Here is a 14,441-nt window from a genome sequence, read left to right as displayed (position 1 = left end):
TCCAGCACTCTATCAGGTGATCCTGGGCTGGGTTCCACATAAAGAAAATGCAGCACACAGAAAGAAAATCTAGATAGGATCAAGTCTGGGACGGTCTGGCTTCCTGTGACCGTCAAAGTACTAAGCAGGGTTTTACCTCAAATCAGGGAATTACAAATGGACCACTTCATACAGTCTGTTATTAGACTAACATAATCATTGACTTGTGGATTTGGTGCTTTTGAGATTACACAAAAACAAAGCAATCTACTAGACTGCTTCTTCACAGGATTTAGCTGACAATAAAATGGATAACCTCATTCCTATATAAATATATCTTTTTGACAAATGAAATGGTGTCATTATCTAACCATTTCAGAAAGCTTTACTGAACAATAACGATGTAGGGTGCTGTGGAGACACACAAATGAAATAAAAGGCGAGGTTTCTGCTTCCAAGGAAATTATAACTGAATAAAGAAAATGGAAAACAGACTTGGAGCATCAACTGTGACTGGTGGGAGTACACAACTGCAGACACAGAATTACAGGGCCAAGGAACACGTTATCGCCCACACGTGATCTCAAGTCAAAAAGCTCCGTGTGAGTGTTCTGTTGAGAACAAGTGAGAAGGTAGAAAATAAACGGTCAAGTTGTCTGAGTGGGATTCTCTGTTTTAGTCACGCCCCATGACCCTTCATTTCCTATTTATTTCAGTAGAAGCGCGTCTGGCTACCTGTATGATCTTGGGCAAATCACCTGTGCAGGACTTACTCATTTCAGAAACGTGGGTAATTGTACCTGCATGACAGAGCTGTTTGATCAGGTAAGTAGACAGAGCTCGGGCGGCTCTTACCACCGTTCCTTGTACGTAGGGCAGCACCAGCTGGAGTCTCACTTTTGCTATGGCTGCTTGTCGTTTCGTTAGCAGGCCTGTAACGTCCAGTTCAACTCCCCGTCCCCCGGCCGAGAGCCTCAGCTTCTATGCTACACGGTTACGTCAGGGCACCTGCGCTTAGAGGCAAAGGGACATCAAGGAGACAGACCCTTTCTTAAAAGTATCCATGGATAAACTACATAGAAAGTACTGACATTTTCCCCTCAAAATTCCTACTATGCTTCCAATACACATTTTTATCACTAGCTTACAAACAGCAATCATTATTTTATTGTCTAATTATAGTTTCACTAAGGATCTCGTTTCGCCCACGGCTTATACTATGAATTCGTGTAAATGCTCAGTCATGCTACTGTTTGCTTTCCATCACCGGCTTCATTAGCCTTGCTTTTCTTCTGTTCATGTAAGTGGCTTAAATGCTCTCAGAGTCTGGTAGTAAGTCAAGCTGCTTATTCATCTTGTCAGTATTAAGGGTTTAAGCTTAGCACTGTGCTGGGGAGACTAATTTGAGTAAGAAATGATTGCTTTTTCTAGGAGCTTCTTGTCTAAAGCAGGTGTGATAGTATGACTTGTTTCAAACGACCGGAGTCATTTTTATTATATTTATACTTTTCTACCTGAGTCTTGTTTAAAATTCAATGTACTTCTGAGACTTTCTACTTACCCATCCCCAATTTCTTGCCTTTAGAAACTGAAGTACCATAATCATTACGGAGTGTAGGCGCTGGACGCAGACCATGTGGTTTAGAGCCACGACTCCTCTTTCCCAGCTGTGTGACCTTGTTGGGTAAGTGACTGCTTTGAGTCTCAGTTAGGTGAGCACTTATATACTAAGTACTCAGAACAGAGGCAGGCATATGGCAGGCACTCAATAAACGTCAGGTATTATTACTGTTTTTCTAAAACATCAGAAATAATCTTAATTCTGAATTTTAGGGGTAAATTATTTTATACTTGCTGTTTATTAAAAGTTTTTAGTTTCTAAAAACATAGGTTTTGATGTTAAGTAAACATTTTTATTATTATAAAACACTTTCTTTTTAATAAAGATTTTGGTTTCTAGTAACATGAACTCAAGAGGAAGGATCTGCCGGGAGATGAGAGTAGGCAGAGTACACAGGTAAAATTATGAAGGAGATAAATTAAGACTATAAGTCGATACTTTTGTGACCAAGCCTGTATCCTTCCTTAGCATACAATTTCCTAGAGTTTTACAGGTTGAAAAATAGATTTAATATTGATTAATAAATTTGCATACATTTAAACATGTTAAATTTATTTTTAAGTCCCTGAACACTGTTATATGATTGTGGTTTGTATTTAATATCACAAGAATTATGCAGGAACTTTAAAGTGAGAATAATTACTTCTGACTTGTTTAAAAGTTGTATTTCTCAGAATCATACTGATAATTCAATTAAAAAAATTACTAAAGCAGAAGAAAATCTGACTTTAGTTATATAGAAGTTATACATATATTTATTATATAAGTTATGTATATAACTTCTGTTATATTTATATATTTTGTTATATATGTATAAGGCATTTATAATTAAAAAACTTATTTTTGTCCAAGAGGTATAAAAACTTTAAAGAATTAATTTCCATAAATAAAAATTAATCAAGACACAGACATGGCATATGTTTATTCCAGCTTTAAAGTTTTAATTTCAAATGAAATCTGTGGCACTGATACATAAGAATACAAAGACAGAAAACAACCTAATTCATTTTCCTGCTCTGTTCAAGCCTCCAGGCACCAGTCAAGTATCGAAGTCGTATAAAAAGTAGGTCCTTGCCCATTTGAAGCCAGCTCCAAAATGGAACTAATTTAGAACCTGCAATTTAAAAATAATTCTAAATAAATTAACTGAAACTCAGGAGAAAATATATGGGTTTAAAATTGCATTTTAGAAGTTAGTCTACATGATTTGCTGCGAACTTCTAGTTCTCCTATTTATATTATTCATTTATATATGTATGAATGTTAAGCATTTACTTCCATCTGTACATATAAAATGATTTTTTGGGGACCAATTTTCATGTTTTACATGTTACTCTGCAGACTCATATGTATAATAAAGATTAGGTGCACATCTACACATAACACAGGTACAAATTAATAACCTGAGATAAATGCGAAACAAAAGCTCAAATTTTTATTCTAATTCTACCAAAGACTCTCCATCAGCTAAAATAAATACCATCTCAGGTAGGCTAAGCTCTCCTTCAGTGGTTGCCAAATGGCAACATGGAAAGCCCAGGTGACATGAGAGTCGCCTCCTTGAGCATGTTTTAAAAGCTTATACTCCCTGACTTTCCTCCTTGGGACTGTTTCTTACTAAGTCAGGAGCAGCCTCCTGCTCCCTCGGGTCAGGTAACTGGGGTGCTGGGTGGTAAAGAAACACGGCCAGCATCATAGTATTAGTCACTGACAGCTTCCAGAGTTAAGACCAAATGCTCTAGCTTTTTTCTCTTTTTTCTCCCCCCCTCAATCTTTATTGAGGTGTAACTGACAAATAAAATTGATAAATATTTAAAGTTACAGTGTGATGATTTGATATATGTGTACACTATGCAATGATTACCAAAAATCAAGTTAAATTAGCACATCCACCTTGATTTCATTTAAATCATGGACAAAAGAATTAAACATCTTCAAAATTAGAGCGAGTGGTTTCTCTAAAAACAACAAAAACAAACATCTTGAAGTGAACTGAAACTTGGGTGGATCTAAATGTGACAGTGTCAGAGGGAGGACTAACTGTATATGGCCAAGGGTTCTGGGTACGACTAATACAAAATCTCACTGAGGACTGGTTAATGAAAAATAACACACAGTTATCTCTGAAATGCAAGTGAGCAAATGACGTAAGTATGAGACATACTTTTACTCTTCCCCCCCTTCAGCTTCCCGTAGTGTCTATGCTGGGCACAGATCAACACAGAGGGGAACAGGGCGACCCCTGCCAGGCTGAGCAGCCCTCCTACGAGTTCCCAGGCCCCTTCCGATCTAGGCTTCTGCCGTGGGTTAAAGTGCCGTAAACTCAATTCAATGCAGCAATATTCCAAGAGGTTTGAATTAGCTCTAGACTATGCAGTATGGTTCTTACCCCTTTTCATTCCCTAACCTGAGGTCACAGAGCAGTAAGGGCTTACTGCGACAATGACTTTCCAAGAGGAGGCGGTGCTCGGCTGGGGGACAGGTGCCTCGGAAAGTCTCCAGGTGACTGATAACTACTCCCACTCTGTGCATGACCTTGCGATCATCCTAAGGTCAGCAAAGGAAAAAGCTAGAATATATTTTAAATTCTACATAGCCAGAGGCAACCTTTTCTGAACAGGACTTATAAAGTACTATGATCAATTACACATTATTATAGATCTTGGCGATCTTTACATTTTTGGATACATGTACAGATACCAGTTAAAAACGGGCTCTGAATGAACTGTGAATACTTGAAATAAAAACGCCTATAATTCCTTATTTAACTTTGCATAATGTTTTGTAGGTACTCAATGCTCCCTGAGTAATGGAGTAACACAATACTAAAAATAAATGATGATATGAACAATAAAGTTTATTTCAAAAGAGTACCAACTTTGCTTCTAGCCCGATCTTGTCTACTGAAGGCCCCTGAAGAGACCGGCACAATACGGACGGTGGAAGCCCCTGGAGGGAGGAGGGGTTGGTAGGCAGCACTCTCTGAGGAACTGCCTCTGAGTCAGGACTAAGTGGGCCCTGACCGGAGGCGGGGGGGCATTAAAGCCAGCTAACCGCCCTGGACCACGGGGCTGTCTGAGGTCCCCCTCGCCCTCCACTCAGGATGGGCTGTAACATAAACAGTACGCTCACCTTCGATTTCAGTCCAGTTGACAGCAATTTCTGCTATTGGGATTTTAAAGACCTGTGCTATGTACAGCAGTTCTACATCAAAGGCCCTGAAATAGAAAATATTTATTTTAAAAAAGACAAATAGACTGCAATTAAATCCTACCATGCATGTTTTAAAGAAGTTTACATCGTAAAACTGAAGATCAGATTCACATAAGGTCAGACAGAAGGTAAGTAATTCAGGAGCTCCAGGGAAAATAAAGTAATTGAGAGTGTCCCCGAATGACATTTACATGAGAAATACGGTGTCTCTACCGCAGCTCAGAAACTCCCAGAGATAACAATGGCCTCTTGGGCTCCAAAAGCAAGTTTAATCCTGGAAGTTTTCTAGACTGATGGTTTTCAGTCGCAGCTGTTACTAGTGGAAGGTACAGAACTGATAGCATTTTCAACTGATTCAGAGAGATGGTACATTGGAGCTCAGCGCCGCTCGTGGACAGGAGCGTCTCAATCACTTCAGACTTGAGGGATGTGAAAAGCCAATCTAGACTAGTGTCAAATGTATGTAACTGAATATACACATAGGAATAAGATATATTGTCTTGTTTTAACATACATCGCTTTAATAAGTCATCTCTAGTCTGAAATCCCAGCTCCTTCTCCTCAGCCCGCCTTGGGTCAGGCCAACTGCGCTTTTCCTGGGGTTTCTGCGTCCCGGCTCAGAAGTTCTCCTGGGCTCTGTTCATAGAACTCTCTGGACCAGCTGCTTCCTTGCACTGCCATTGAGCTCAGGAAGAAAAGCGCCACCTGTTAAACGTCTTCAGGCTCTGCTTCCGACTCCAGAAGCAGGAGAGCCCTTCCCTGTTCTGCTTCTGTCTTGAGTTGTTGAGTCCACACTTTCTAGACTGCATGGAATATGCTTCAACCTTTCAGGGCTTGCCTTTAAAACATGAGCACAGACAAGATGCCTAACATCCACTTCTGTTAGACTTCCCTGATCCCAGACCACCTGAATTTGGTAGTTTTATTTTCTCGGCCACAAAAACTGCCGCTTTGCATTATTTACCTAATTTAAGTTCCAAGTATTTGGGTAACTCAATATGAGAATTATCTTGTAAACACTTAATGCTTTTTCTTATCCTAATAAAATATTTACTTAAAATGATAAAACCATCTACCCAAGTGTTCTTTGTGTTTTTAAAGGGACCATGTAAAACTTCTGTTCACTAGAATTATGCCCATCATGAAGGGAGGAAATCTTATGAAAGACACAAAGCGATGATGAATGAAAAGGAGAAAAAGTACGGATTACCTGAAGTCACTTTGTATTAAGCAAACAAAGGGCCATTCATCTTCAAACCTGTTACTTTTATTATCTTTCTCCTCTTACACATTTTAGAAGACATGAAGATGTTTATTTTTAAAAAACTGCAGTGCCTATCACTATATTGTAAGAGGCCGATCTGTTAGTGAAGCAAACATTATAATTCTAACACTGAGTGCTTCTGGACAGAACCATATGCTACGAGAGAAGCAGTATTAGGGTCGTTCTTCAACTAAGATGCCTTCATGTGTTTCTGCAAATGTGAGGAGGGCAGGGCCACCACATGTTCTTTGGTTCCGGGGTTCCTGGAATAGCTGTTACCTCATGAAGAGAGAATTCCTGGGGAACACAGACCATGTCACAGCAGACGTGTGTGCACTCTACTGCTCCCTTCTGAAATCCCACCAAGTTACTTAAAGCAGGAACGACAGAATAAACACATGGGACAATGAGGAGAGGAGATGATAGTGATAAAAAAAATGGAAAGCTGGGAAGTACCTGGACAGGTGGTCACTAGGGAGAGTAAACGGTGGTGCTGGGAGGAGCCGAGAAGCAGGCTGCTGTTTGCACAGCACCCCGCAGAGGCTCTGGCCTCAGAGGTCTCAGTGACGCCTGCGAGCGGCGGTGCAGGCTGGCTGCAACAGGAGGACTCACTGCAAATCTGCATGGGACCCTCCTCCCCTCCAGTGGGTCCTGCAGTGCTGGCAGCCAGGCCCATGCCTCCAGGCAGGACCCAGGATCCCGCTTAGTGAAAACAATCAGCCCCAAACACAGTGGCGCTTGGGAGTTTCCCACTTCCCACAAAGTGGACCCACTATCTAACCTGTAGCGAAAACTACCAGCTGGTCGGAGGCTCTGACCATGCACACAGCTTCTGATAAGCTTTTAGTACCGTACTAAAGACGTCTGAGGACAGCCTTTAATAACAAAAGCAAACACAAAGAAAAAAATTGGGGCAGCAGAAACAAGGTAAACATGTAGAAAAACATCAAAGTTTTAAACGAGACATTAAGAGCAGCAGATACTGCAGTCATGAAGCCAGAATAGATTGCTAAAAATACTAGAATATAACAGTGGTAGGAAATTAAAATTTTGATAGGAGAAATAAACATTCAAAAAGGTGGGGTGGATGATAAAATTGAGGAAAACTCAAAAGAATAAAAAAGAGGAGAGAAGATAAAATCATAGACTCAGTAAGGAGATTCCACGTCTGTTTTAGAAAAGAGGGGGAGCCTGTCAAGGAAACGACTCAAGGACATTCTCGGAACGGAAGGATCTAGACGGCCCGCTGGCCACGGAACAAGGGCATGAAAAGGAGCCCGGAAGCCCTCGGGTCTCGGTGAAGATTCAGGTCACCCGCAGAACCGGCCGCCTCCCAGGGACTGAGCACCAGGCACGCAGGGCGGGCCTCAGAGTCCTGAGCACAAGTGGTTTCCACCCGGAACCCCTTCTCCAGGCAGGTAACCGTGCGAGAGGCGGTGGGGGGGAACACGGCCGCGCGTCACCGCGGGGTCTCGGCTTCTTCCACCACTCCTAGGAGCATGTGCGGCACCAAAACGGGGGTGTGACGCAGCGGGGGGGGCGGAGGCCCGGAGCCGGGCGGCAGGCTGGGGGACAACTGGGGCGACAGCGGCCGACGAGACGGCTCCAAGGGAGGGGCAGGGCGACGCGGGGTGTCGCGCACGGGAACAAGGGGGAGGGCGGGCGCCCTGGCGAGCACGGGAGGGCAGGCAGAAGCCCAAGGGCGCGCGGACTTCCGGAAGACGGAAATACTCCCCAGGACGGCGCCCCTGCGCATCACCCACCCGGCTGCGACGCTCCACGGGGTCCGGCTAAGAACTACTTCCGAACTGTATTAGGAGGACTGGTGCGGGGCGAGCACAGGAGTTCCAGAGAACTGCACAGCCACCCACGAGCCACTGTCTTGGGAGGTCACTGTAAGAACGAAACACTGGGACATGGCTATGCAGACCCGTTATTTTAAATACGTAGGAACATGCCACTCAGGGGCTGTAAAGAGTTGACGGCTATAGTTAGGAAGTAAGGACTGGAGACAGAGCAAGACGGGGGAAGGGACGCCTGGCTTCTTTAAAATAAGTCTTACAGAACAGACTTTAATTTATAAACATGCTCATACACTGATTAAAAAGTATTCATCAGGAAAAGTACATTTCAAAGAATCCATTAAAAAAATTACTCATAATTGGGTCAAATTATACCTTACCATTAAGTGGGAAGAATATAGGTGAGACACACTTCTGAGGATGGAGGTTATATATGTATTTATATTTAACATTACATATATATATACATAATTAACACTTAACATTACCCCTACCCAAGGCTGTAATTCTGAATCAAGGAGATGCCTAGTCTTTAAACCTCAGCTGCATTCCTTGATGTTTTCTAATACCTAGAATTCTACTTGACTTCAATTTCCTGTAAGTTATAAGAAAAATTTCAATGAATTTTTAGAGTACACCCTAAAAAAAGGGTCTCAGGTGACACTTACATGAAAATAAAGAGCAGATGCATAATTTGGTTCCTGTAACACTTATGCTACATAAGAACATATATGTTCTTTAGTCTTTCTTGATTTAAAGTGCAGGGACAGAGATATTTAAATAAAAGCTAATGATGAAACATTACTATACTGAGGAAATACTGTTGGTCAAGTTGATACATGCATATTTGATGGCTCTCCTTTACTGGCAGAAAAATAAATGTAGCTGGACCCTAAAGAGAGATGTGAGAGGATTTTAAGTCCGGTCAATACTGTGCAATCCAGTCCAAAATAAATAGTTAAGGAGGCATGTACATGAACATAAATTTAAAAAAGAAAAAATATTTTAAGATGTTTTTTAACTTAAAAAGAATCCACAAAACCGTAGAACTATGTTGTTCAATACAGTAACCACCACTCTATGTGGCTACTGGGCACTTGAAATGTGGCCAGTCTAAATTGAGATACACTATAATTTGAAGACACAGTACAAAGAAAGAAAATATAAAACATCTCAATATTTTTTCATACTGAGTGTATGCTGAAATGACTATGTTTTTATATTTTGTTAAAGTGTATTATTAAAATAAATTTCATTGTCTCTTTTTACTAGTTTAATATGGCTACTAAAATATTTAAAATCACATATATGGCTTGCATTTGTGTCTTACATTATATTTCTATTGAACAATGCTACTCTAGAAAAAAGATTTAAAAACTTGTTCGATAATTTTAACTCTAAAACTATAGTTTCTTTAAAGTTAATAGGACATCTATTTCTAGGGCAGCAACAGATCTTTGCAAACAGAGGCATGAAAGTTGTGGTGACTACAGAAATGCACATCTACTGGACTAATTATGCAGTATCCCCCCAGGAACAGTATTCAGACGGAGCCTGTGACTAACACTGACTGACTATCCCTTCGACAGCATTTACCCAGCATCTGCGGGGACGTGCTCTGCTAGACAGCGGGGCACACTAGTGAGCAAGGTCAGCTGGCATTCCTGCTCGTGCGGAGCTTGTGTTTTAACAGAACAAGAAACTTGACACAAGTAAGAGGAAAGTACAGATGTGACAGATGCTCTCAGTACCGGGGCAGCAGATGTCAGTTGGGAGGGCAGGGGGCCCAGGAAAGAGCTGAAGGATAGGGAGAAGTTGAGAAGGGGGGATGCGGGGAGAGGGAAGAGTCTGCACATGTAGACACAGGTGGGCCAGAAACGGCAGCACCTCTCAGGGCCATGGAAGGCACCGGAGGCCCTGGGAAGCCGATGCAGGACTTCAAGCGTCAGAGGTGCCTTGGATCAGAAACTTTCAATTTCTGAAAAGCCTCCTCGGGCTGCAGCACAGGAAATGATGTCCTGGATGGTGGTGATGACGACAAAGAGAAACGAGGGACCTAAAAGCTAAAATCAACAGGCCTTGGTTGTGGACTGGACACAGGGAGGTGCTGTGAGGGGTGTCAGGGCTGAGTCCAAGGTCCCGAGCTTCTGCGTGGCACTGCCACTCACTGAGTGCTGAGAGCTGAGGTGAGGTCTGGGATAAAGACGGGCTGAGGGAAAAGCCACTGAGAGAGACGGAGAGAAGAGTGAGGGAGCTCAGAAGCACAGAAGAGCTGCATTAAACGTGACCGCTGGGTTCAATGCATGGGGGTGAGTAGGAGTTCAGATGCAGGGATGGGGGATCCACAGGAGGGTGGGTGAGAGGCGAGCGGGAAGGGGTGGGATGGACACAGTGACTCCAGGGCACCCTTTCAGGAAAAGGCTGACTGTGGAAGGAAATGAGGCTACAGCTGGGGTACAGCTGAAAGGGCGTCAGCGGAGAGAGCTTTTGAATGGCAGAGAAATGTGAACTTGTTAAAAACTGATGAGAAAGATGTGACTGAACAGGAGAAAGGCTGAGTCCATGAGAGGGAAGTTACACGAACAGGATTAAGTTTCTAAGAAGGTTGGAAGGGGAAGCAGAGGTTAGGACTGGTCTTAGGCAGGAGAGAGAACTTCCTCCGGTAAGAGGAGGGGAAGAAAGGAAACAGGTGCCCGCTTTGGCTTGGATATTTCTGAGCTTTCTCTAATTCCTCAAAGGAAAGGAAGAGAGCTTAAGGAAATGGGGTGTTTTCAGGCCTCTGGGCTTATAGGGTCTACAAGTAAGGTGAACATGTCACTGCAGGCCAGGTGTCTGGTCTCAGATTTTCAGAATAAGATCTAGTAACTAGTGACGGTATAAAGGCACAGATTCAGCTCGCATCCCTAGGTGTCAACGTGGTCTGAACCCCGACGGCCGCTGTGGGAAGGCAGGGCGGCTTTTCGTTACCTGGAGTGGCTGCCCAGTAAGGAGACACCAGGCGCGTCCCCGCGAGGAACCTACCAGCGTTCGATGTGTAGAGATGAGAACGTCCGTGACGCCGCCTCTCGAGTTAATAATTTGAACCCACACTGTGTGTCCCTGATTCCTTTGACACAAAGGAACCACACCAGAAAGTGGAACCCGTACATGAGGAGAGTTCGGAAGTACGAGCGCTGAAACAAAGACAAAACATGATGACTCTCCTGTTCACCTCCAGCAGCGACACCGGGAACACCCGGCTGGGACAACTGCTGCTTCACACTTAGCTGGCTGGGCGAATCCGACCGCGAGTAGTTGGAGCACCACTGCGCCACGGGCCTCACGGGCCACGTGTATTACAGACACAGCGAGGGCACCCGCCGCTTGGAGGGCGAGGCCCTCTGCCCCCGGGGCTGGTAACAGGCAGCACTGCAGTGCCTGTGGGAGGTCAGGGCCTCCACGTGCCCGGAGCAGCCTGCCACAGCAGCTCTGGGCGGCTGCGAGCAAGGGGACACCTCGCTCGTCTACACGGTGTGTCTCTTTGCCCCAAATACATTGCATTTTCAAAAGAGGTGACAGTTACCAGAATGTCTTGGAAAACAAAACCCTAAGGTTTGAACCTGAAGGTCCACACCCAGTTAATGAGAATACTGATATTAGAGGTACAAAAGAATGCTGCAAAAGTTACAGACTAGAAAGGAGTTTTAAACAAAAATCCAGTCTAAGTAAGCACGAGAGCTATCTGATTAAATGTATTTTAACAATTAAGTTCTTAAATACTTTGGATATTAAACTTAAATATTGTCTTTAATCCTGAGTATTCATTATGGTTATTGGTGATAAATTTCATCATTAGTAACAGGACACTGTATTTTGTTAAACACTGAAAACTTTACAACATAATAATAGATCATTAACTATCACTGTATTCAAAGCTTTCATACCTAAGATTTAAAAAAAGATAGATCTCTTAAAATTTTCTATAATTAAGGTAACAGACACATGGAATGATAACACTTCATATGCTTGTTGGCAACTATTAAGAGTCTATGTAGAACATTCAATACCTCATACTATTTATTACATGAAAGTCCCTTCCTCCTTTTGGCGTCTGCTTCTCCTGACTGTGATCTCCAGCACCCTTCTTCACTCACACGGCTTTTTCTATCTTCATGGAACAGAACCATGACTGACCAGTGCTGACATGACACAGCCGGAAAGGCCACTGACCCGGCAGACCTGTACGTGAGCTCCGGCTCCCCTGGGAGTTAGCGAGGCGACTGTGGGCAGGTCACTCAGCTCTCTAAGCCTCACTTTCTTCGTGAGTCAGTGCCTACCTCAAAAAGTTATTGTAAAGATTAAATATGATAATATTAAAGCTTGTAGGCAAGTGGTTGGCACAGAAAGTAACAGTAGTTCAATAAATGTTTTTGATAAAGGAACAAGCTTGAGAGCTCACCTTACCTCCTGACTACAATTTAACGTGTGTATTAAACAAGGCGGGGTGGGGGGAAGAATAAAATGCTGGTCTCTAAGGTATGTAAAACAAACTTTTAAAAGGATCGTTTATCACCTAGAGTCATTAGTTATGTTGTGATGTAAGTATGTCTTAGCTCTCTAAGCAGACAGGGTAGAAACCTCATCTTAAAATACCTTGGGAATCTCACAACAGCTTGCTTGGTGCCTTCCATACAAAATACTTCCAATAAATACTGGCTGACTGAGTAAACCTCCAAAAGAGTATTTATGCTTAGGGAAGGAACAAATAGAAATTGAAAGATAGAAAAATAAAAATTCAAAGGTAGAAAAATAATACCTATAAGCTATTCTCCTTGAATGATTTTTAATATGATGTAGATGAACTTACTGGTTACCAAGTAAAAATTTTCATGACTGCTTTTGCTTGGACCTTAATAGAAGACTTTTTTTTTAGGATAATGGCTATTTTTTTGAAACCAGAAACATATGGAACTCACATAAAGACCTCAACTTACTTTATTTCTAACATATTTAAAGCATAACAAGATAACTATAAATGAGGCTCTCTAATTTTTAAAACTTGGAAAAATACCTTAAAATATATGGCATCTAAAAATACAGCATAGATGCATTTAGTTAAATGAAGCTACTAACAAAGTCAGAGCAGCATTATATAAACTTCTGAAGTAGACATTTAAAAACATGAAGGAAAAAGTTATTCACTATTTCAGTATTAACAATAATCTCTCCATTGTTGATGAATGGAAACAAGGAATTCAGGTGAAGTTCAAAGCTGACTGATACTTTCATAATCTTAAAATAAGAAGTTCAAGGAAATCTCAAGACTTAAGCAAAGACTCTTCAAAGAAAACCTAAAGATATAAAAAAAAAAAAACTAATGGATTCTACTTTGAATCCTGTAAAAATGATTAAATGCAAGAATGCCAGGCAAAATGAGAATCATTGTTGTAACTGTTAAACAGAGACCATAGGCACAGGGCACATTTCAGATGCCAGAGAACTCCACTGGGGCCGGGTCACATTTGTCTTCCAGGAGAGAGCAGCTGATGGTGGGATAAACTGAGAACACGTGTAGAAGTACTTAGGAGAGTTATGTCTGGAAACTACAAATTAAGCTTTTGAAGTTGGTGTTTACTATCTTGGTGCATTCATCAATTCTTTTATAATTTTCGTGCTGTGCACAGACTGATCATGCAAGGATTTATACCGAGAGAACTGGAATGGCTCAGCAGTGGCAGGCCGTGCTGCAGTTTGCTGCACATGTGGCAGATGAATGTCCTGCCTCTTGGAGGCGACCTTTTGTAAGACAGGTATCGTTCCGTGAGAATAATCTGGCCTTGAACCACACGCCTACGAGCAGCAGTTCACAGAGCATTTACCAAGGACTATGGCTGGTTTCTGGGCAGTGGGTCCCTTTATCCTTTCTTTCTGTGGAGTAGCAGCCAGTTTTGTGGGGTTCAAGGGCACCAAACCAAACAATCACTTTAGAGATGGCAGAAGGGATGGATGTACAGCAAGATGACGTGATAAATACACGGTTCCTGGGACAGATACCTTGAGGTCTGGACAGGCAGTACTAGATAAAGGAGATTTAGAGTGCAGTCTCATTAAATACTACTCCTAGGGAAAATTCAGTTTTCAGCTAGTCGAAGTTCTACATGAAAAGAATTTATAGCATTAAAAACAAAACTTAAAAACACTCCTTCCTACTGGTTCCTTTACTGCCACCAACAATATGGGTCCCTACTGTGTCCTACCTACTTTAAGAATTCCCTTGCTCTCTATCTTTGCAATCTATCTTTTTTCCTTCACAAATATATTTTCCCCTACTAATAATTTTTAAAAAGGAAAATGGTTTCTCATAAAATCACTGACCAGCCTAGCTTCATTAAGTGTTTTTGTATAGATATTTTTACTTAGGTAATTATAGTTTATTTACAATATCATGCTCTGTTTTTTTCATATAACTTAATATTTTGGGCATTTTTCCATGTTATTATATGGTCTCCATTTTGTTTTACTGGCTGCAAGACATTTCATCCAGGAGAAATATCTGTATTTTCTATTGTTGGAATTTAGTACT

At 42.0% G+C, this 14,441-nt stretch overlaps 1 protein-coding gene and 1 long non-coding RNA gene across 3 annotated transcripts in view; one reads left to right on the top strand and one right to left on the bottom strand.

Moving 5' to 3' along the window:
* Positions 1–375: 375 nt before the first annotated feature.
* Positions 376–4,726, top strand: LOC118922326 (uncharacterized). The gene is made up of 3 exons (XR_005028716.2): positions 376–804; positions 1,565–1,663; positions 4,389–4,726. It is a non-coding gene; the product is annotated as an uncharacterized LOC118922326 (long non-coding RNA).
* The window catches only part of ALG5 (ALG5 dolichyl-phosphate beta-glucosyltransferase), a 30,272-nt gene continuing 18,347 nt past the window's right edge, over positions 2,517–14,441 (bottom strand). For both annotated transcript variants that reach the window (XM_036904955.2, XM_057489516.1), the window contains exons 8-10: positions 10,901–11,052; positions 4,733–4,818; positions 2,517–2,714 (exon numbers count right to left, since the gene is read on the bottom strand). In XM_036904955.2, coding sequence (XP_036760850.1) covers positions 2,599–2,714; positions 4,733–4,818; positions 10,901–11,052 — 354 coding nt within the window. In that variant the 3' untranslated portion in view covers positions 2,517–2,598. The remainder of the gene's footprint in view (positions 2,715–4,732; positions 4,819–10,900; positions 11,053–14,441) is intronic.

This window comes from Manis pentadactyla, chromosome 2 (genome assembly GCF_030020395.1).
Source record: "Manis pentadactyla isolate mManPen7 chromosome 2, mManPen7.hap1, whole genome shotgun sequence".
Lineage (NCBI taxonomy): Eukaryota > Metazoa > Chordata > Mammalia > Pholidota > Manidae > Manis > Manis pentadactyla.
Note: the sequence above shows the minus strand (reverse complement) of the source record. Positions and strands in the feature narration are given on the sequence as shown.